General features: G+C 36.5%; 1 protein-coding gene across 3 annotated transcripts in view; it reads left to right on the forward strand.

Moving 5' to 3' along the window:
* Positions 1-25,490, forward strand: part of TENM1 (teneurin transmembrane protein 1) — a 552,490-nt gene that overhangs the window by 249,326 nt on the left and 277,674 nt on the right. For 2 of the 3 annotated variants that reach the window (XM_024737354.1, XM_024737356.1), the window contains exon 6: positions 18,946-19,098. In XM_024737354.1, coding sequence (XP_024593122.1) covers positions 18,946-19,098 — 153 coding nt within the window. The remainder of the gene's footprint in view (positions 1-18,945; positions 19,099-25,490) is intronic. The other variant, XM_024737355.1, reaches the window with a different exon arrangement.

Here is a 25,490-nt window from a genome sequence, read left to right on the forward strand (position 1 = left end):
AAATAAAATTTAAAAAAAATTTTTATTGGGGTATAGTTGATTTACAATGTTGTATTCATTTCAGGTGTACAGCAAACTGAATCTGTTATACATATACATATGTCCATTCTTTTTCTTTTCCCATATAGGCCACTACAGAGTACTGAGTAGAGCTCCCTGTGCTATACAGTAGGTCCTTATTAGTTATCTGTTTTATATATAGTAGTGTGTATGTGTCAATCCCAATCTTCCAATTTATCAAAAGGAATTTTTAAAAAACCAAAGAAACAAACTTCATAAATAAAATTAACATAACACTGTAAATATAACAAAATAATATGTTGAGGCTAAACATATCTGTCATATCAGTAAATGTAAGTGGGTTTAATCACCTATTAGTAAAAGGAAAAGATTTTCAAAAGAGCTCACAAAGCAAAACCTAATTCTATGCTGTTTAGAAGACACACCTGAAATGAAAGGAGTCAGAAATGGCTAAAAATTAAAGGACAGACAAAAGGTTTATCGGGCTAATGGAAGAAGCAGTAAGACAGCAAAGCTTATAATCTTTATATCAGACAAAGTAGAATTCAGGCCAAAAACCATTAAACACAACAAAGAGGATACTCTATAAAAAGCTATGACTATGCACAAATAACAACTGCCTTTACAAAACAGAAACTGTAAGAGCTCAAGGAGGAATAAACAAAAACAACTAGTAATAGGATATTTTAACCCATCACTCAGGTCACATGGATAGAAACTTATTAAGTATATAGAAGACCTAAAAAAGCAAAATCAATAAGATAGATCTATGGCTGTATATTGAACTTAACACCCTGATAATAGAGAATATATCTTCTTCTCAAGTACTCATGGAACCTTCACAGAATTTGATCATGTATTAGGTCACAACAGGAACCTCAGTGAGTTTCATAAAGTAGAAGTTACACAAACATCATTCCCAGATCATGGTGAAATGGAACTGAAAATTAGGACGAAAATTTTAAAACCAGGAAAGTCCTTCCACCTGGAAATTTTTAAAATCTTAAGTCTCGGGTAAAGGGGGAAATGAAAGTTTAAAATTATAAAATTTCTAAGAAATAATGATAATGAACCCAGCACATGTCAAAATTTATGGGATATAAGTAAACCATTTATAAGAAAAAATTTGTATCAGTAAAAATAAAAGAATGAAAATAAAGCTTAAAAAGCCATAAAATAAGCTAGAAGAAGGTACAAGAAAGGAAATAATAAAAATAAAGCAGAAATAAATGGGGTAGAAAACAGAAAAGTAATAGAAAAGTGGTGTTAAAAATCAACAAACAGGCAGACCACAAGCTACCTTAAATCAAGAGGAAAGGGGGAAATGTATGCAAAATAAGAAATGACGGGAAATATCCATTGATACAGAGGAAAGTTTAAAAACATGGTAAGTGGCTACTTTGCATGAATCTCTTTCACAGGGGTGTAGCATTCTGTACACCCACCAGCAGTGTGTGACTGTGCCCATGTCCTGATGGACTTCCCATCAGTGTGTCACAAGTTTTTGGATCTTTGTCAATCAGATAGGTTAGAAAGGGTACCTTGGGGTAGTTTTAGTTTGTATTTCTCTTATTATGAAAGAATATTCAGTGAAGCTGAATATCTTTTCATGTGTTTAGGGATCTTTTTTTGTGAACTGTATGTTCATATCTTTTGTCCATTTTTCTATTGATTTTTTTTTTGGTCCTCTTTGTCTCAATTTTTAAGAGTTCTTTACGTATTAGGAAGATTCACTATTTTTAATACACAATTCTGTACACCCTCAGGAGGATATATTCTAAGGAGAAAAACACAAACTTTGAACTTAGTAGGATTAATTCTGGTAGTGGCATTGGTGCAGTAACTCTAATACTTATTTTGCGTGTCTTGTACAATAAGCAAATGAGTAAATACATTGATGTTATTGAGAATTTGGTTCACTCTGTGAAAAAGGAGATAAAATTATGGGATTAGGGAGAAAGAGCTCTGTGGTGCTGGATTAGAATTGGGAATATCAGTATGCACTCATTCTTTTAAAAACATACATACAGATATATGTACGTGTGTATATGTGTACATACACACACACACACACGCACACGCACACATACACATTAACAAAGATAAAATCTAAAGGTTTTGTTCTATGTGTCTATATCCTTGCTCCTTTCCCTGAAAGGACTTAAAAACAATGACACCTCAGTAGTAATGAGCATATCGTAAAACTAGACTTTGGTTTCTAAATACATTTTCTACTGAAAGCTCCTTAGAGAAATGGCTGATTCTAGGTCTGTCAGAAGAAGTCAGTGCAAATTAAGCCTGGAATATCTTGTGCTAGAAAGCAAGGAAGAGTTGAGACATGTCAAAATGACACAGAAACCAATTTAGAGGAGCTCCCACTGGCCAAATTTGAGTATGTAATGATGGTAATGGATTATACATTGAACGACAACAACAAAAAAGAATCTGAGTCTATTGTAATACTTTAAAAGGCACTTAATTTCTAGAAATAGATCTGAATTGTTTTGTAATTCATGTAGATCCCTTTATGCATACTCATAGTATCTTTCAAATTAGGTATTATTATTTCTAATTTATATGTGAGAACTGACAGAGAGGTTAAGCAGCTTACCTTCAACCGCACAGCTAGTTAAAGGAAGGACCATCACTCTTAAGGTCTGTCTGACTTTTCAAAAAGAGCCTATGGTGCCCTTATTACACTAACTGGCCTCTAAAAATGAGCTCATATAACAAATACTGTCTTATAACCTGCTTTGGAACATCTTTTTCTATTATTTAACATTTTCCTACAACATTATTTTTAATTGCAGCATCATCCTCTACTGTATACAGTCACTTATATAATCAATCCCTATTTGCTGGACATTTAAGTACTTTTCCTTATCTTGCTGTTATATACAACATCATGTTGAATATCGTTGTTTTAAAATTTATTCAGATCCTTTTCTTAGTATAAATTTCTAAACATGGAATTCCTGGATCAAAATGTTTAAAAACATTTCCAACACTTTAGATATATATTGCCAATTTGCCCAAACATTTTGTAACAGTTTACACTCCTGCCAGCAGTACACAAGAATGCTCATTTCTCTGAACCCTTGAAAACTTTTGATATTGTCAATTATAAAAAAAGGAAAAAAAGCCATTTTCATAGGCAAAATGATATTTCAGTGTTTTAGCTTGCATCTTAAAATTACCAGTGTGGTTGAACATTTTAAAATGTCACTGCTAACTTGCATTTCTTCTTTTGTGAATTGCCTATTGATACCTTTCGTCCGTGTTTCTACTAGAGGGTTAGCTGATATTTATTGATTTATACGGAATTTTATATATTAAAGATTTTGACATAAACTGCATCTTTTAACATTGACTAAAAAAGAATCAAAATTACAATTTTAAATCATAGGGAAAAAAAATAAAACTGAGAGACTGCCATATTCTTTTCCCACATCTCCTGAAATCCTGGCAAGACATTTCAGGAAATAGTAAAAAAAAAAAAAGTTAGACCCATTTTCGATAATTATATGAAGTTGAGTAAACTTCCTATAGCCTACCTTTTCTTTAAAGCAAAACTTGAATCTTCTTCAAAAATAGAAAACAAGGCTTGGACAGCAAAGTGATCAGTTTTAACAGAAATGCTAAGAAGGTTGAGATAAAAAAGAAAACAGACTATAAAACCAGTAGAAAATATATGGTGTATACTTCACTTACATGTAACCCAGTAATCCAGTAAAATAATCAGTGTCCATATAAAAAGATGATTCTACTCATGTTCTTGTATTTTGAATTGATGAAAGATTGTTAGAGAGCTTCCAGTTCTCTCCTCTGCACTTACCTGAGAAGGATGGACGAAATTAGTTTGAGTAATCATTCTGTGGGCAAAGAGCAGAGTTTTCCTCTATGCAAAAGCAACTGGTTGGCATAAAACTTTAACCTATAACATTGGCCTCATTAGCCCAATATTCCAACCAAATTACTTCAGTACAAAATGTCAGTGACTAGCAGAAATGAATCACATCCTCTCTTGGTCCCGAATAAGAGAGAAACTGGTCTCTGTGTGTCCTAGGGCAAAGCACTTCCTCTCCAGCTTTTAGTTTCTTCTTCTGTAAAATGAGATTGAACCAAATGGTTGGTCTGTGGTCTTTTTTTGTTTGTTTGTTTTGTTTTTTTCCAAAAGAAGCTTTTAATTTTTGAACAAGTTTAGATTTACAGAAAAGTTGCAAAAGTAGTACAGAGAATTCCCATATACTCCTCATCTGGTGTCTCCTATTGTTAACATCTTCTATCACCATGGTACATTTGTCACAACTAAGAAACTGACATTGAATATTACTATTAACTGAACCTGACACTTGATTTAGATTTCACCAGTTTTTCCCCAATGTCATTTTTCTGTTCCAGGATCCCATCCAGGATAGGATATTACGTTATGTGTCATGTCTCCCTAGTCTCCTCTAGTCTGTGACAGTTTCTTAGATGACCTTGACAGTTTTGAGTAGCAGTGGTCAGGTTTTTTGCAGAATGTCCCTCAATTTGAGTTTTGCCAGTGTTGTTCTCATGTTTAGACCGGGGTTATAGGTTTGGAGGAGGAAGACTACAGAGGTGCATTATCATCGCATCATGTCAAGGATACATGCTATCAATGTACATGCTATCACTGATGATGTTAATCTTGATCACTCGGCTGAGGTTGTGTTTCTGGGTTTCTCTACTGTAAAGTTACTCCCTCCCTCTTTTCTAAACTATTAACCTGTGGTCTTTTTGAGCTCTGACATACCATGATTTTATTATGTTACATACAGATTCCCTTACCTGCACAGATCAATTTGCTAGAGTTGCATCCATCACCCAGGAATGTATACTTGTGCTGGGTAACTCAGCTGAAAATTTTCTTGGGACCCATTTCATACTATATGGCTATGTGAGAAATCTCCATTATGTTTCATAGAATGAGACTCTAATCACTTTCTTTGTAGAAAGTGCACTCTACATTTCTTAGTAAAGAAATGATGACTTTACAAATTTTAAGGATGCTCTGATTTTTGGAAACCTTTTACCAAGAGAACCCCAAATCTACAACTTCCAAATCCCAGTGATCAATATGATGGAGAAGAAGAAACAAGCAGGTTTGGGGGATGTTGGTGAGGGTGAGGAGAGAAATGAATGTCTGTTCTAAATTAAGTCGAGGATTTGGAATTAGGAAATCAGGTGAGGTGTGTGTTTGTCTGAATTCTGCTGTAGAGCTGTGTGAAGATGGTAGCTGAAGTTCTATTAGAGACTTGAGTCCCTCTACATTGCTCTTGCCAAAAAAATGCAACTACACAAACCTCATTTAGGGCAAGAAAGCAAAGGATGCAATGGGCAAATGACCTTCTGCCTTTCTCCACTTCCAAGATAGTTTTGGAAAGGCTAGCTTAAGGGGACAATTAACCAGGCCTAATAATAATGGTTAACATTTATGGAGCATTCATTATGTACCAGGCATTTTTCTAGGTGCCTTACATGTACTGACTCACAAGGTCCTCACTAGAACCCTATGGGGAAGGTGCTATTATTATGCACATTTTATAGTGAGGATACTGAGACACGGTGATTGAGTAACTTGCCCAAGGTCCCTCTGATACTAACTGTAGCAGAGTTGAGATTTGAAACAAGACGTTTCCGCTCCAGACACATGACAACTGCCTCCCTTTAGATAGAGTGTGAAGCACCAGGAGGGCAAGCGTTTTTGTAACCAAGCAGTTACTGTTATATCTTCAACACGTAGGACGGTGTCTAATACCTAGTAGTCGGCCAGCAAATAATTATTGCATGAAGGGAGGGAAAGCCTTGAGGATCCTGATCATGAATCAAGCCCAAACATTGGTGACTCTTCCAGAAGGACACCGTCATGATGCCACCTCAGAAAACTCAGAACAAACTGGGCCATTATAATCTCCACCAGTTCATTCTCTGTATCGCCCCATCCGATCAAATCTTATAAGGCAGCTAGAAGGGCTTGGTACATACCCAGCTGTAGTTTTCTCCTACTCATCTGTTTTCCACCTTCTCTATTATATATTCTGACTCCCCAACCTCATCTGAGCCCTACTCTTTAATGCTAACTCTGAATAAGCAGGTAATGGAAAGGGTTTTAACATCTCAAAATCTAAAAGTTTGCCGAAGAACACATGCCAGGTATCCATGGCTGTGACAACATGATACCAGATCAGGAAAGTGAGTTTCAAAGCATCAGCTACATTGAGGACATAAATCAATGAATACATTCCCATTTTTTAAATTTAAATACATTCAGGTCAAATGAGTAAGAGGAGGAGAGAGCTTCTGTGTAAGTCTGTTTCTCACTTTCCAGTCACCAGTTTTATATGGATCTTTTTAAAAGAATATGCATATTATTACCAATAAGCATTCAACCAGGAAAGAGGATGAGAGACTGTTTAGGAATCTAAGAGACTTCCATCATCAGTAATGATGAAGTGATAGGCAATGACTTGGACCATAGCGAAAGGGAGACTTCATTGAGCAGAAAACGAAGTAAAATGAGAAAGAAAAAGAAAATTTTAAGGAAAAATCAAAACTGCCGAGTCCTGGCTAAATTGACATTTTTGCTGCATTATTCATTAAGGTGGGGTTTTTTTGGGGGAAAAAAAAGTGTCCCGTCATTATGCTGCTTATTTCTCCTGATTCCACAAAGCAAGTAATAATACAAAAGTAAGTAAGATTTGAGTTATGGAGAGCACTTATTTATTGGTGCTGTGACTTGAGATGAAAACACTAAATAATTGTGTCTGTCTGATAAGGAATACACAGATGGGCCCGTTACGCAACTGCAAATGGAGACCATATATTAAACCTGTGATAAGGTACCCAAATAGACATGTTATTTATAAATATTGCTGCAACCTTGGAATGGAAAATATAAAATACATAGTAAATGAAAGTTTTAAGATAATATAATATAGAACTGGGATATTAAAATGATTTATTACCTTGATAGAATCTTTTCTAGCTTCAATATTGGATAAAACTAGGACTGTACTAAGGCAAAAAAAAAATGTATGCTGCAGTAGAGAAAGTTTCATTTCATTTAGGAGAGGAAATGTAGGGATTCAAACATGTGGAGCAACAAGAAAGGTGTCATTACCTCTGTTGTACTGTCTCAATCTTTTCTTTAATTGGCATTTAATTTTACTGTTTCACTGTGGCAGACTAGCAAAATGTGTTACGTAAAACTGTTCAAATTATAAAACGCTTTTTTTCCCCTTTTTTTTAAATTAATGAAGTCCTTCTTTCAAAGGAAATTCTACCCATACCCAACATGACAGCTTTTAAAAAGGTTTGAAAGGAATCTCACAGCCATACTGACTCCATTCAAATTGCTTTGAAAAGGAACATTTAAGTATGTTTTATTTATGTTTATGATGTCGTGCAACCACAGATAATATTTTTAGTAGAAAATGTATATGTATAACCCTAGGAAAAAAAGAGAAAATTTGAATGAAACTGCTGAAGCAAAAGTAAGGTACCATAAATAAACATGCATTACTTTCTCTGTTTAGTTCTTAAAAAATGTTTCTCTGAAAACTAATGGTTTTCAATCCTGCATATAATCTGGTTATTACCAGGATAAAGCCAAGATCTGAAGGTGATTTATCAAAGGGCTACAGTTCACTCATACACCAATTTGATGTTTAATGTAATAAAAATGGGATTTATTTTAAGATGGAAAGATAACCTGGTTTCTGTAATGTTAGCAGTCACTGCATTTAATTCAGGTAGCATTTATTTTTGCAGTGATGTTCCTTATTGTGGAAGCCTCTTGCTTCACACGATGTCCACTGAAGTGTTGGTCTGGTGAAATTGCTTCCAACAGGAGTTAACTTGAAAGCCTGAAGTCATCAGGGGTCACCATCTGGGTAATGTACCTGGTATATTTTTCAGGAAGGGAACTGTCCAACATACAAGTAGCTCTGTAGCTTTGACAAGCTTTGCAAGTACAAAAGCAGTAGCATCCCTTAGCCTGAAGGAATATGAAGCAAGATATGTAAGGGAACTAGTGGGGGGAAAAATTGCTGAGAAAAAGGAAAAACAAATTACCTTGAAAAATATCACATGCTTTTGTCTTGGCATGATTTGAAGCTTATGACATCATCTATAATGGGCAGGACTTTTATCTGTAAGACAGATTTCAAATTTTCAAAATAAATTTATTTAGTCAAATTTGAAAATAGCACCAAAAAATTTCTTGTAATAAAAAATATAGCACCCTTAGCTGAATATGTGTGCAGTTTGAGATGCAAGATGAATTTCTTGAAAGCAGACTTGTATTTGCCTTGCAAATATTGCAATTTCAAGGTTACTTGTGTATTTATTATCAGAGCTCTATTTACCTTATTATTAAGTGGATTGGAATATTATCTGTAAAAGAGTGGACACAAAACACCAAGAGATACAGAGTAACATGGAAGGTTTCATATCTTCTGACACTGGCATTATGAAACTATTCCAACAAATTTAATTGCCTAGAAGGAATTCTTCCCAGCACCCAAATTTTCCTGATTCAGATGTTTCAAGGATAATTTTTTAGGCCAGTACATTTCAAACTATATCTGTGGAGCTTTTGGACTCCCAATTCCTTTCAGTCAAAAGAGTTCTGTTTTATCTTTTGATGGGTTTGAGGGTTATTCATATTTAATTGCTGGATTGTTCTACGGCTTTAAAATGTTTTGAAAAGCCCTATTTTAGACAGAAAACAAAAATTAAAGAGATGGAATAAAAGAATGCATCTATCCATTCAGCTTTTTAAAAGGTTTGTTGAGCACCTACTATTTATTTATTGTATAACAATATGTGAATACAGTATCACTGTAAAAGAATCTAACAATACTATGAAAATGTTGAAGTTCCCCCAGCTCCCCACTCTAAAGTTCAATAATTTGATATTAATCCTTCCATTTCTCTTTCTATGCATTTACATACATAGAGATACCTTTTCTTTTACTTAAATAGGGTCATTGGATGTGCCTTGTTCTACATTGTTTTTTATACAAATCTTAGAGCTCTTTCTATGTCAGTACATATAGGTCATCTAGTGGTGTGCTGATAAATGTTTAACAACCAGCTCTCTGGGCAAAAAAGCCTTGATGTGCAACATTTGCTGATTCCTGGAGTGTTAAAACACCCACCATGGTGATTTCAACTACCAATGTGAAGTCACTGAAGGTGGAATTGGAAGAGATGTGCACAGTTGGCTCTTGTAAACCAGTAGAAGCTGGCTCTATCACACCACTGGGTCAGTCCTTTCTCTCTCTCTCTTTTGTTTTTTTTCTTCTTTCTGGCATCTTATTTTGAAATGCATTGAGACTTACAGAAAAGTTGCAAATACAGCACAGAATTCCTGTAAACCTGTCATTCAGTTTCTGCCAATATTAACATCTTGCATGACCATAGTGCAGTTGTTAAAAGTAAGAAATTAGCATTAGTGTGGTGCTATTAACTCAAGAGTTTATTTCGGATTTCTTCAGTTTTACACTATTTGTTCTTCTTGTTCCAGGATCCTATCTAGTATACCACATTGCATTTAATTGTGATGTCTTCTTAGTGTCCTCTAATCTGACAGTCTGTCAGTATCAGTCCTTTTGATTCTTATGTAGGATTTTATATTATGGGTTTACCATTCTCTCATAGATGGATATATTGGTGGGGTTTTTTTTCTTTACTATATTAACAAAATCATTATATTAACAATGCTGTTTTGAACTTCCTTGTACATGCCCGTTTATGCATGTATAGGCATACTTCAGAGATATTGCAGGCTTGGTTCCAGACCACTGCAATAAAGTGAGTCATATGAATTTTTTTGTTCCCCAGTGCACATATAAATTATGTTTACACCATATTGTAGACTATTAAATGTTTAATAGCATTATGTCTAAAAAAACAATGTACATACCTTAATTAAGAACTACTTTATTGCTAAAAAATGCTCACCATCGTCTGAGCATTCAGCAGGTCATAATCTTTTTGCTGGTGGAGAGTCTTCCCTCGATGTTGATGGCTGCTGACTAATCAGGGTGATGGTTGCCGAAGGTTGGGGTGGCCGGGGCAATTTCTTAAAATAAAGCTATGATGAAGTTTGCCTCACTGATTGACTCTTCTTTCACAAATGATTTCTCTGTAGCACATAATGCTGTTTAATAGCATTTTACCCACAGTAAAATGTCTTTCAAAATTGAAGTCAATCCTCTCAAAACCTGCCCCTGCTTTATCAACTAAGTTTATGTAATATCCTAAGTCCTTTGTTGTCATTTCAACAATCTTTACAGCATCTTCACCAGGAGTAAATTCCATCTCAAGAAATCACTTTCTTTTTTTTTAACGTCTTTATTGGACTATAATTGCTTTACAATGGTGTGTTACTTTCTGCTTTATAACAAAGTGAATCAGCTGTAAGTGTACATATATCCCCATATCCCCTCCCTCTTCTGTCTCCCTCCCACCCTCCCTATGCCACCCTTCTACGTGGTCACAGAGCACCAAGCTGATCTCCCTGTGCTATGCAGCTGCTTCCCACTAGCTATCTATTTTACATTTGGTAGTGTATATATGTCAGTGCCACTCTCTCACTTCGTCCCAGCTTACCCTTCCTCCTCCCTGTGTCCTCAAGTCCATTCTCTACGCCTGCGTCTTTATTCCTGTCCTGCCCCTAGGTTCGTCAGAAGCATTTTTTTGTTTTTGAGATTCCATATATATGTGTTAGCATACGGTATTTGTAGTCTTCTTAAGTAGGTTTTTTCCTAGGTATTTTAGTCTTTTTGTTGCGATGGTAAATAGGAGTGTTTCCTAAATTTCTCCTGCAGATTTTTCATCGTTAGTGTGTAGGAACGCAAGAGATTTCTGTGCATTAATTTTGTAACCTGCTACTTTACCAAATTCATTGATTAGCTCTAGTAGTAAGAGACCACTTTCTTTGCCCATCCATACAAAGCAACTCCTCTTCTGTTGAAGTATTATCATGAGATTGCAGCAATTCAGTCACATCTTCAGGCTCCCCTTCTAATTCTAGTTCTCTTGCTCTTTCCACCACATCTACAGTTACTTCCTCCACTGAAGTCTTGAACCTCTCAAAGTCATCCATGAGAGTTGGAATCAACTTCTTCCCAACTCCTGTTAATTTTGATTATTTGACCTCCTCCCATGAATCACAAATGTTCTTAATGGCATCTAGAACAGTGAATCCTTTCCAGAAGGTTTTTAGTTTACTTTGCCCAGATCCATCAGACGAATCACTATCTATGGCAGCTATAGCCTTATGAAATGTATTTCTTAAGTAGTGAGATTTGAAAGTTGAAATTACTCCTTGATCCATGGACTACAGAATGTATGTTGTTTTAGCAGGCATGCAAACAACATGAATCTCATTGTACACCTCCATCAGAGCTCTTGGGTAAACACATACATTGTCAGTGAGCAGGAATATTTTGAAAGGAATCTTTTTTTCTGAGCAGTAGGTCTCAACAATGGGCTTAAAATATTCAAGAAAACATGTTGTAAACAGATGTGCTGTCATCCAGGCTTTGTTCCTCCGTTTATAGAGCACAGACTGGGTCGATTTAGCATAATTCTTAAGGGCCCTAGGATTTTCAGAATGGTAAATGAGCATTGACTTCAACTGAAAGTTACCAGCTGCATTAGCCCCTAACAAGAGAGTCAGCCTGTCCTTCGAAGCTTTGAAGCCAGGCATTGACTTCTCCTCTCTAGCTATGAAAGTCCTAGATGGCATCTTCTTCCAATAGAAGGCTGCTTCATCTACATTGAAAATCTGTTGTTTAAGGTATCCAGCTCATTAGTTATCTTAGCTAATTCTTCTGGATAACTTGCTGCAGCTTCTACACCAGCACTTGGTGCTTCTCCTTGCACTTTGTTGTTATGGAGACGGCTTCTTTCCTTAAACCTGACAAACTAACCTCTGCTGGCTTCAAACTTTTCTTCCACAGCTTCCTCACCTCTCTCAGCCTTCATAGAATTAAAAGAGGAGGGCTTGCTCTGGAGCAGGCTTTGGCTTAAGGGAATATTGTGGCTGGTTTGATTTTCTATCCAGACCACTAAGACTTTCTCCAAATCAGCAATAAGGCAGTTTTGCTTTCTTATCATTCACGTGTTTACTGGAGTAGCACTTTTAATTTCCTTTAAGAACTTTTCCTTTGCATTCACAACTTGGCTAACTGGCACAAAAGGCCTATCTCAGCTTTCAACATGCCTTCCTTGCTAACCTTAATCATTTCTAGCTTTTAATTTAAAGTGAGCAACATGTGACTCTTCCTTTCACTTGGACACCCAGAGGACTTTGTAGGGTTAACTGGTCCAGTTTCAATATTGCTGTGTCTCAGGGAATAGGGAGGCAGGAGGAGAGCAAGAGAGATGGGGGAATGGCCAATGGAGCAGTCAGAACATACACAACATTTATCTATTAAGTTTGCTGTCTTATATGGGCACGGTTCATGGCACCCCAAAGCAATTAAGATAGTAACATCAAAGATCACTGATCACAGATCACCACAGCAAATATAATAAGAATGAAAAAGTTTGAAATATTGTGAGAATTACAAAATTGTGACACAGAGACACGAAGTGAGCAAATGCCGTTGGAAAAATGGTGTTGATAGACTTACTGGACACAGGGTGGCCACAAACCTTCAATTAGTAAAAAATACAATAGCTGCGAAGCATAATAAAGCAAAATGAAGTAAAGCAAGGCATTCCTGTATGTGATTCTTTCTTTAGTGCAGATTCCTAGAAGTAGAATTCCTTGGTCAAGGAACGTTCCCAATTTAAATTTTGATAGACAATCAATAGCAATCACAAAATTGCTTTCCAAAGCCGATTTACCACTTTACAGTCCTATCAGCAGTGTTTAAGCAAGAGTACTTCTTGACTACCAGGTGCTGAGTTAGGTACCAGGGACAAAAAGATGAAGAAGACATGGTACCCGCCCTTTCAGTGCTTAAAATGATGAGGCATTCATATAAATAGGTATCTTCAACATAGCATGGTGGGTTCTATAACGAGGTGCTAAGAGAGAAACACCATCTCTCTTTGTGAAATGTTCTAGATAGTCAAGATCAGTACTGTCCAATAGAAATACAACCCACACCACATACATAATTTTAAATTTTATAGTTGCCACATTAAAAACGTAATAAGCAGGTGGAGTTAATTTAAATAGATTTTTAATTTAATGAAATACATATCTAAAATATTAACACTTCAACATATAATCAATATAAAAATTATTAATTGGATAATTTGCATTCTTACTTTCATACGAAGTCTTCGACCTTGACTAACCACATTTCAAATGCTTGATAGACACATGTGGTGAGTGGCTGCCATATTAGACAGTACAGACCTAGGTCATTCAGCATGTATTTCCTACATCTACTTCTGAAGCACTTCTGCAGTCTCTCCCTTATAAGTGAATATTTGCCTTTTGAAGGGGCATGGAATGGGGAAGCATTATCAATTATAAACATTACCACAGACCATCAGTCTTACTTAAGAGAAACAAAGACCAGCATCCTAACAGAGAGTACAGAAAAATAACTGCAGAGAGGCTTTGAGGCTCCAGCCTATAGAAATATGCAAGTTAAGAAGGGCTTCTTATGAAGTCAGGCTGCCTTGAGATCCAAGATGCTTGATTGAGTTTGACACTTGGGGGCAGCAAGATACTCCATTTGTTACCTTAACTTTGTAATAAATTTATAATTTCGGAGCATAGCTCTTTGCAATTGGATAAAACAAGAAGGATAAGAATTATAAAATCTACAGGACTCAGCACTAAGGAACATTTGTGAGGAGAGCATTAGGGACTGCCATTCTTACTCAGCTGAAAAGGCATTACTCCTGGAATATCTGAATAGGCAGACACATTCTGTCCGGCCATTGAACTTTAGTGAAGTGCAAATAATGGAACTGGTACTTCCTGAGAGATCTGGCTAGTGTCCAACCTTGCTCATTGAGTATGTATATTTTTATATATGTCTTTAGGAAAAAGAACTGACTTTGTTTGGGGTCAGGAGTAGTTATATTAGACCTACTGTAACCAGTAGTGCTCATTTGTAGGTATATGTTGGGGCATGTGTGATTTTAGTTTTATTACTTTCTATTCATTTGTAGTTTATTGGTGACCAGTTTGTGAAGTTGGTTAGAGCACAGAGATAACGGGATGATGGTTCCAATCCTGTTTTTGAGTTTTCCTACCACTCTTCTGTTTCCTTACTGAGCCCTGGCCACACTGAGCTCCTTAGTGTTCTTCACATATTCCGTACAAGACTTCAGGGTTTTCTGTAATCGCTGTTCCTTCTTCTAGGAGGTTTTTCAACTAGATATTCATATGCCTTCACTTCATTCAAATCTTGGTTCAAATATTACCTACTCCAAGAGACCTTCCCTGACTACTCGGACTTATTTTTTTCCTTTATAGCATTTGTAACTACTGGACATTATTTCACTTATTTGCTTCTTTGTTTCTATATAGCCATATTATATTACATCATATATTTATTCATTGTCTGCCTCTCTTAACTTACCACCCTCTTACATGAGTTCTGGGAGGGTAGAGATTTTTTTTTAATTCACTGCTCTAAACTTAGGAAAACAGTGCCTGGCACAAAGTAGGCACTCAAGAAATACTTGTTGAATCAATATATGAATATAACTTAACACTGCCCTGTTTGTTCATTACCAGTTGTACCCTTATTTCATTATGAGTGGGCTCATAATGTTTATACTTGGGTTTAGGGGACTTGCTTAAAGTGTGGCTATAAATACATAGCATAGATCTGAATGGTGATCTATTAGAAGGTAAGGACTCTGTATCTTCCTCATTGTGTATCCAAGGCTGATACGCAGCCAGTAGGTCCTGGTCAGGATATATTGGTTGTTTACATCCAACATCCATATGGGTCAGCCAATACCTTTGCAGTCCTGGCTGTTTATTACCTTTTCCTGTATTCCCGACATTCCTGGTGTGCTCAGCATATGCTTTGAAAATACTTGTTGAATGAATCAATAAATACATCCCCATAATAGAAGTATTGCCATATCTTTCTAGTGGTGTGTTGGTATATCCCAAAGTTCAACATAGTTTTATGTATTGGTCTTAGTGTGAACAAAGTATTACTTATTTCTAACAGAACTCAAACACTGGAGTTATTTAGTTACCTCAGTCTACCCTGCACATAAATGCACTCTGATTTCCTTTCACAACTCAGTATATGGAAGTTCAGTTTGGAGGAGAGAAAAGACCCATAGCCTTGCCATAGTACCCATAGTCTGTAGCAAATAATTTTCATTATGTATTCATACATAGGGACATCACCAAAAAAATGGGTACATTACAAACAGCTCATTGCCTAGAAAAGGCATAAGTAAACTCAAAAAATTATAAAGCTTTACCACCCTCAAAAGGTATTTGACTAATTGTGCATACCTCTTTATCTGTCATGATTGGCTAGAAGCAGTCCCTTTCATTTGATGGTGAAAAATTAAACCTTATTTTATTATTTTGAAGTGATTCTCAGCACATGTATTTTCTCTCTCATTGTTAAGTGCCCTCAGGAAACTGGCTTAACTTAAATAAAGTATATAAAATAGCCCCCTTGATCTGCAAAATGCGAACTACTATGCCTTTTGTTCCTTATGGCCCATCTAATTTCAAAAAAGTAACAGAACCAAGAAAGTCAAACACATTTTCAATATAGCTTCTAATATCCATCATATTCAAATTATTAGGGGACTGAGTAGACTGAATTTTCTATAAAGCTGATAAATACCTTTAATTGGAGCGAGGATGTTAAACCAACTGTACTTTGAGTCTTTTGGCAAGGAAATCTCAGGGATGTCCCTAATATAGCTCTATTAGCATGCCATACTGTACCTTACTCAGAACCAGTATCATTTGAGTTTCATTTGTTTCCAGTAATTGCAAGAGAAATTCATCAGGCAGTACTGGCCTTAACCCAAAGAAAAGGGTAGAAACCAATTAAATGCTTAAAAGTTTTAAGGATAAATTAGAAGGTACGTGTTAGAAATCTCTTTAGCTCAACTAAAAGTGGATGAATGATTTTTAAATAGGCTATCTGGCTAGCTTTCCTGTTCTCGGTTGCTAATTCATATGCTATGTATTTGTGTTAGACATATAAATTAGCCCCTTTCAGTCTGCCTAGGAACATAAAGAAAAATATGAGATGGCTTATGAACAGATACACTTTTTTTTTTTGCCTTTTGGTAAGATTTGGTTGATTTGAAAATTGCAGTAAGAAAACAAATAAAAGGATGTCCCCAGCTTCTGTCCTAGGCACTGTTTTCTCCTAACATTCTCTCCACTCAGTAATCTCATTTGCTCTCACTTCAACTGTTGCTTATGTGCATGTGTGATTCTAGTCTTGTCCTAGACCTAATATTTCTCCAGAACTTCAAACTCCTGTGTGTGACATGACTATCTAGATAGCCCATCAGTCCCTGGAACCTGGAATCTCCAAATATTAATTCATTGTATTCCTCCCATCACGTCACCCTTCCCCAGACCAACTAGTAAGCATTCAGCAAACACATATGCAGCACCATCTGTTTGTAGCTAGTGCTGAGCTAAGTGCGAATTCCCTAACTCTGTTAATGGTTCCACAGTGCTTTCAGTTATCAGGCTCAAAACCTTAACCGTTTTGGATTCCTCCCTTTCTGTCACTCTTTCCTATGCCCATCCCCAGCACACCTACACACATACACAAGCGTGCAAGCACACACCCACCCACTCATACACAGAGCTGGTTGCCAAATCCTGAAATGACATTTATAAAATTTCTCCTTAAGGAATTGCCTTCTTGGCATTCTCACAGCCACAGCCCTAAACGAGACACTCATCATTTTTCACCTAGATTATTGGAGTGCCATCCCAATTTGTGTTCTTGCCACATCTTTAGGCCTCCAATCCATCCTTCTCCACACTACTACTGGATTTATCTTTCTACAAAGGGTGCTCTGATGATATCATTTATTTGCCTAGAAATCATCAGTGCTCCTCATTGCTATTAAATTAATCTTCCTAAAGAAAATTGATCATAGCCCTCATCTGCTCAGAAAATAGCAGTGCCTCCCTGTTGCCCAGTAAATTGAATCCAAATACCTAAGTGTGGCATTCAGTGCCCTCCACAATATGGCCCTTATCGACCCTTACAGCCTTAACTTCCACTAACTTCTATACGTAGCTAAACTCCAACCAACCCCATCAACTTCCTTTGCCTCAAATACATCTTGTGCTTTACAAAGTCATATTTTGTTCAACCTGCCCCCTCACCCCACCTATTCTTGACACCTGCCCCACATATCCTTCAAGGTCTATCTCTAATCCTACTTCCTTCATTAAATCATCCCTGATCAACCAAGCCAACTTTTATCTATTGTTCCTTTAAACCATTTCTTTTAAAACAAAAATTTCTTTTTTCCCCAGATGGCAAACATCACACATGTTCATTGTAAACAGTATAGACAATACAGAAATCATAAAGAAGAAAATTAAAATCCTCCATAAATCCCGCGTACTGTTGCTATGTTGCAATACATCCTCTCAGCCCTTTCTTTCTCCACACAGCAACATATGTGCGTGCGCGCACACACACACACACACACACACACACAATATAGATCATACTATTCATACTGTTTAGTAGCCTGATGTTTTTCATTTGATGCATCATAAATATTTCCCATGCCATTACATAGTCTTCTGCAACAAGATTTAATAACTGCTTAATCTTATATTATTTATATCATCAGTTATTTAATTAATCTCCTTTTGATGAATATTTAGATTGATCATAACTTTCTACTAGTTTTTAAATGTTTCAATGGAGAGACTTGTAGTTTGGTACACATTCATAGCTAATTCATAGAAATTGAATTGTTTCCTAAAAGATTAAGCCAAATTTCAAATTTTCTTAATAAATGGTGCCACATTACCCTCCAAAAGGTGACTGGTTTTTTACACTCGCATCAAGAGTGTATGAGAAGCAGCCGCATAGCACAGGGAGATCAGCTCGGTGCTTTGTGACCACCTGGAGGGGTGGGATAGGGAGGGTGGGAGGGAGGGAGACACAAGAGGGAAGAGATAATCTAAAAAAAGATTTAAGTCAATCTAAAAAAAGATTGACTTAAAAAAAAAAGTGTATGAGAGTCCCCATTTTCCTGCATGCTGATCAACACTGAGTATTTTTTAATCCTATGATAGCAATTTTTTAAAAATAAATTTATTTATTTTTGGCTGCGTTGGGTCTTCGTTGCTGTGCACGGGCTTATCATATAGGGAAGCCATATGATAGCAATTTGAACCTGTATTACCTCAATTATTCTGTGTATTATCATTATTTTATACTTGTATTACTTTCAGCTCCTACCCTAATAGGCATCTAGATGTTAACATCTGCAGTAGCTATCATAGGACCTTATGCATACTAGGCACTCAGGAAATATTTGCTGAATTGAATTGAACAAGGGCCATAGAGAAGGTCTCTCATGTTCTCGCGATAGCCTGTCCACCATTACTCTGCCATTTCCATGTGCAAACTAGAGTTACACGACTAAGGGAAATGGAAGAGGAAGGGGTCACAGCACTGAGGAGCAGAGTCCAATCCCACTGTAATTGCTTGACCAGAATTTCAGCTTCTGCTATCACTGGGATAGCTTCAGCCTCAAAATTTTAAGCACTGTTTGGGAAAGTCGCTACATGTGTGATGTGAGTATCAACTCCAGGTTGCTTGGCCTAACTGAAAGAAAACCAGTCATGGCATTTTTGGGTGGAAAGGGACAGCTGGTTTAGAGAACTTTTTGACAAGTCTGGAATAAGTTCATGTATGGCTTGTTTTCTTGCAGCAGTACATTTGTTCGGCCTGACTTGGCAGTTGCAACCAGCTGAAGGACAGCTCTATGAAAATGGAGTTAGCAAGGGGAACAGAGGGACTGAATCCATGGATACCACTTACTCTCCAATTGGAGGAAAAGTTTCCAATAAATCAGAGAAAAAAGGTACAGTGATCAAAGTGACTGATTGATTATTACTTTTCTTCTAATTTAGTCATCAGAACCAAACCTGGGATGGTTTCACTTCACATTAAATTTCATGATCACTCGAAAGAAATACTCTACGTGGACAGAATAAATACATGTAAATGTCTTGTGAAAGCAGATTTTCCTTTCTCTAGTGCCTTGAATATAAACCAATTAAACCTTTCAAATATGTTGGCAATTTTGAAAATAGATAAATATTTACAGGATGGAGGTTTCAATACAATGGAAATTGCATTTCGCATATAAGTACCCTGAAGCAACGTGCGATTTTGATTAAGTTCTCTGTGTCCAAGCCCAGCATTTATATATAACACTTTACAAAGGGTATATGGAAATTTCTTCTGTTTATAATAAGAAAATGCCTTCTATGTGTAATACAAGGGCGAATGTTTATGTCAAAGTGGGAGAATATGAATTTTTTTCCTAGTTGGGAAACATGAATTCTTCCTAGTTGGGGAAAAGAAAAAAGCACTTTGAGTAATGAATTGTTAAATTTAACCAACATAAGCTTGAACTACCTGACATTTACAATAAATGTCACAGTACTGTACCAGCAGTCCCAACATTTTATTCATGTTGAATGATCTTAGCCTTAATATTCAAATATTGAAAATAACTGAAAATTTGTATTGTGATTTCTCTTGATATAAGATACAATACAGAGGGCCTTGAGCCATGTAAAATATCGGGATGTCAATTCAAAAAGTAGAAATTGAAAACAAAACGTATAGCCAGTACTATCCTAAATATTTTTAGATTAAATATAAAAAGATGAATGAATGAATGACCCAAACCCTACCCTTAAATTAAGAAGCTTATAATTTTATAGAGGTGGAAAATCAGTTTTGTTTCATTAGTTGAAAATAAGAGATTTTTATAGTTGTTTCAATTACTACTCCTGTGTTTTTAGTTCCTTCTGGGGAGTTATTTGTGGGTTTTGTTTTATTTTTGTTTGCTTTTGAAAAAGGAACTTTGCTTTGGTCTATGCTTCAGTAAAAATTAATGCTTAGGGTTCAGGAAAACATTATGGTTTATTCCAGTTTTCAATTCACAGTGCAGTTTGCTTTATGTCCTTTAGAATTACTGTTTCTAGCCTGGGCTGAACTTTCCCAGCAATTTCATTGTTGCTGCTGAGAGGGACTGAGGGTAGTGCAGGGGTCAGAAATGGCAGAGGAAAGGGTCTGAATACACTTGGACATTTTCTCCCTTACCTTCCCTCCTGCTATTTGATTCCTTTATATCTGCAAGTACAAGAGCCACCATTTGGTATCATATGCTTAGGGATTTTTTTTTGCCAGTCACACTGAAAATCATGAATTATCTGTTTGATGAAAATGAAGCATACAGGACAGCAGAAGGTCATCACATAGTTGTCATCAGAGCATATTCATTTTTTTAATTCTAATTCAGATTTCTAGAATTCCTTTCCAAAAAATAGTTTGATGATGCTGACTAAATTGTATTAAACAGTTACCATGTGCCAAGATTTACTCCAGACACTAAACATGTATTTATATCATGAAAGTAATGCTATGGTCTTCATTTTCCAAATGAGAAATAGAAGCACAGAGAGTTTAAGTCATTTGCCCAAGGTCACAGAGCTAGAAACTGGTGGTCTGATTCCAGAGACTCGTCTCTTAACTTCTGCATTATACTGAAATCCGCACATGAAACGTATATGAAAACCACAAAAGACATTTTACACCCTGAAGGCAAAGCCCCAGTGTCTATTCATGATAGATTTTAGGTAAATTCTGTATTTTAATGTGTTGTGACAAGTTTCATAAATGGAAAATGTTTTTAAGATTCTGCTCAATTACAACAACAAGCAGGCCAAACCAATTTCTTTATTAAGAAAAATCATTAAAGGTTCATGCCATATATACCAAATTATTATCTTAAACTGACTTTTTATGGAAGTCTGGACAAAACGTTAGCAATAGCTGCACATCATAGTTCTGTTTTATTAGGTCTTTACTGTGTATTACTTACCAAGTAAAAACATAGCTCCTCTTTTATAAAGTCCTGTGTATACTAAACCAAACCTTGCAGAAGATGGAATATACTATAAGGATATTTTCAAATGGTCACCTGTATCCTTTTACAATTTTCTAGACATCACACAACTCCATAAATACAGTTCTAAACTCGAAAACCAGGTAATTCTTTTTACACTGTTTTCTTTACAGTGTAGCACTTTACAGTGTAGCACTGTAGTTAAGAGCCTGGACTCTGGAGTCAGGTTTGGCTTTGAATACTGACTTTGTCATTTGCTGGCACTCCAACCTCAGGCAGTTAATTGACACAGCCTTGCTGAACCAGTGTCCTTACCTGCAACATATGGATGATAATATAGTACCTGTCGCATAGAGTGGCTGTAAGGAGTAAGTGAGACAATGGATGTAAAGGACATTGTTTAATTTAGCAAAATAATTATTATTGGGTCAGATGATTGGAAAATTACCTTGTATTGGCATCCTATTAGATACTATAGATCCTGCTTTCAAACTGACATCAACTTTTTTATGAATGATGGCCTCCTTAGGATTTAGATGTTTTCTCTCTTTAAAGTTTGATTTCTCTTTACTTACCAATTTAACATCTATTATTTTTAAATTATCATCACTTTCATCACCAAAGCCATGGATAAGTAGAATAGCACTTTAAAAATAATCAAATTTTGCTGGAATTGGTTCCCCGTTAACAGTAGCTATATGTATCTGCTTCTCATTAGGAGATTAAAGAATTTTCTCACCATTTAATTTTCAAAATGAAAGAAAAAAAGAATATTTGATTATTTAGTATGCTAAAATTTTCTTTTTTAAATTTATTTGAATAATTTAAATTTAATTTTAAAAAGAAGATATAAGTCGCAACCATATGTCAGAATCTACCAGAAAAATCAGTTATCAGTTGTTCACTAATGTAAAATTGAAAGTATTGCACTAAAACAGGCCCTACTACCTTAGAAGCTTACAAACTAGTCATAACTCACTCTTTCTCTTTAACTTGTAAATATTATGTAACAGCTGGTTTAAACAGAGCAGGGGATATGAACAAATGAAAGACTTGTTCCTAGACCTGAGTCATGTAAGGTCCATAAATTGAACTGAAAATAATTACAGTGTAATTTATCAACCAGTAGAGAATGTTAAAATCTTCAAGATAATCAAATCCAATATCATTATTTAAAGATGAAGAAACTGAGGTCCAGAGGGGTCAAGAACACACAGAGATGGTGGCGCAGTGGTTGAGAATCCGCCTGCCAATGCAGGGGACACGGGTTCGATCCCTGGTCTGGGAAGATCCCACATGCCACGGAGCAACTAAGCCCATGAGCCACAACTACTGAGCCTGCATGTCTGGAGCCTGTGCTCCGCAACAAGAGCCCGCAACAGTGAGAGGCCCGCGCACCGCGATGAAGAGTGGCCCCCGCTCGCCGCAACTAGAGAAAGCCCTCACACAGAAACGAAGACCCAACACACCCAAAAATAAATTAATTAATTAAAAAAAAAACACACAGAGAACTGGGACTAGAACCAAGGACTCCTGGTTCCACCTCTTCTGTTTTCTCTTCTATTATTGTAATAATGTAACACAATCTAAACATGTAAATTCCTAAAGAGGTTTTCTAAGGGGGAATCAAAGACAGAAACTGAGCTGGTAAGAAAATTAATTTTATTCAGGCTATTGCAATAGGGAGAGCACCCCAGGTTCAAAGATCAGTTTTGCCTAAGGCTTTTATTGGAGGAGTACATGAGCTACAAGCGGGATGATTTACAGTTGGAATTGTTTTGTACTCAGGGCAAATCTCAGTGAGTCAGATGAACAGGAAATGTTTTCTCTGTGTCTAGCTAGTTGAAGGAGAACAAACAGTTCTAAACTCCAATAATTATTTATGAAAGAATGGGAATTGGAGGGTCTGTATCTGGTTTTTCAGCAGGTTCCAGCAAAAGGGGAAAGGTCTGTGCTTGGCTTTGTCACAGGTAACAAAGGAGTCATGTGCAGTTCTTACGGGAGTGCTGAGAAAGAATGGACAGAGAGCCTTCTCTAATAAGTCTTAGGGAAAAGGGTTTTCAGTTTGGTTATTTTTGCTTATTTATTTGTTTGCTTTGTGGTAAGCCACTTCCTAAATCATAAAAGCGTGGAAGGATATCTGAAAGCAAAAGGTTGGGGTAATCTCTTAACCAGCTCTGTTTTCCAGGGGCATAGGGCTCAGGTAAAATCCAACATTGTCAGTAACAATCTGAATGAGGAAGAAGTTTGTTGGGTAGATGAGGGTACTGAATTCCTGCAGGTTGGATGCCCAGGAACAAAAAGGGTGGGTGGAGAGACAGAAAACTAAAGGACACTAAAGACAACCTTTATCTCCTTTACAATTTTTGCAAAAGGCTGGCCTTGGGAGGAAGTGACATTTCTTTTAAGTTCATCCTACAAAATCTATCTCCGCAAAGTTGAAGGAAAAAAAAGACATTTTCTAGTCAATGTCTGCTGAATATACGACCATGTAAACAACGTATAGCTGATTCATATGACACAATCTATAGCCTGTCGTGAAGATGCTTCAGCCAGGACCAAACTGTGACTATAGCTTCACCCGTCTGGGCTCCAGTTTCTCCTCTGAAAAAAAAGGGAGTTGGCTTTGAAGGGAAGGAAAAATAATTTTACCTTTACCCTTCAGGTTCTTGGCTGAGACCCCCTTGTAATAAAAAGAAAGATAAATAGGAGAAAAACAAGCAAGTTAAATAACATGTGCACCTCCTGTTTTCATGGGAGAGACCCAGGAAAACTGAGCACCTCCCCGAAATGACCCAAGCCATCACCTTAGATACCATCTCATCTGAAAACAAAAGATGTGAGGAGAGTCAGTTAAGGGAGGGTATCAGGAAAAGCACAGTACATGGAGTATGGGTGTTATGCAGATTTAAGTCATTTCCTTCTCCTTTGATCAGAGTTTCCAAAGATTTAGAGTTATCCTTCTCTTCCTGGTAGAGAGGAAGACACCCTTACAAATGGAGGTTTCCCTTATAAATCTTGCGAAGGGTAACTTTTAACTTGTAATTTTTAACTTGCTGAAGGCTCTCTTGCTAAAGGGTAACTCCTATTCACTTTTCAGATCTTTTCCTATGTCTGCTGTTTCATAAAAATAATCAGCTCAAGATAATCCTTAAGCCAAAGAGGCGTATTTTGGGGTGGCAAATTCTGCTCCCCTTCAGCTTGCAACCCTTTGTGGGGGAGAGGTCATGGGAAGTGAAACACTTTTTGCAAATGAAATCTTACCTAGCAATTAGAAATATATAGCAGATAAGAGCCACCTTTCTCCAGATAAGGTGAGGGAGGGGAGCAGACTCCTGCCACCCCTCTCTTTTCCTTACCCTTTCCTTCCTTTTCCTCCATTCTCTTCCCAACCGCTAAGGCTCTGACAAGACGGGGTGATGCTCCGTAGGACTAGCTTATCTCTAAGGTCCCTTCTAGCTGTATACAGTATGAGTCAGTGAATCCGAATTATGCAGTTAACAAAGAAAAATTAGCCATTCCAAGTAAAAGTTGACCTATTTTTGCAAAAGGGGATATACTCCTGGGAAGTGGTTGAAATGTGTGTCTGTAAAATTTGTAAACCGCGGTTTCCCATTTAAAGTACTTGCAGAGAATTCTGTTGTCATTCAAATAATTAATTCCCAGTTTTCTGCATTATAAGTTTCGGGGTTTGACATGTATATAACAATAATCATATGCACTTAGAGAGCATTTACAGTTTCAGAATACTTTAATGTCTTTTATCCACATAAGAGTTTTATGCTGTAGCAGCTATTGTTACCCTTGTTTTACAGTTGAAAAGGAGAACACAAGAAGGTTAAGTGACTTGCCTTACATAATAGACATAACTACTGGCAGAGCTGAGATTAGGATCCAATCTCTTAACTGTTATCTCAGCACCCTTTTTTGGGTCTTTTCTTTCTTTTTTAAAAAATTCTATTCTCAAGGCCAGTTGTTTAAGTAACAGCTGTCTTGATTAAAGATCTCAATGCTAATAGCCACATCCCTTCCTTAAGAATACTTTTTTTTTGCCATTTTCTGCACTGTTTTTTTTGATATTTTATTGTCCTTGTAATTCCTTTTAAGTCTTTTATTCTCCCACTACATATATTACCATATCTTCCCCATGTGGATAGTCATCTTTAGTTATACCCTTTCTAGTCCCACTACCAATATAGTCACCATATCCACCATGTTTTATCAATTTTCTCTTGCTGTATCCTTAACATCTGGTTGCCATCACTACTTAATTTCAGATGTATACTTAATCTTCTCACCTGTCTCCATAGTGTTCTGCATTTTCTATTTAAAAA

Source organism: Neophocaena asiaeorientalis, unplaced genomic scaffold (genome assembly GCF_003031525.2).
Source record: "Neophocaena asiaeorientalis asiaeorientalis breed wild unplaced genomic scaffold, Neophocaena_asiaeorientalis_V1.1 scaffold541, whole genome shotgun sequence".
Taxonomy (NCBI): domain Eukaryota; kingdom Metazoa; phylum Chordata; class Mammalia; order Artiodactyla; family Phocoenidae; genus Neophocaena; species Neophocaena asiaeorientalis.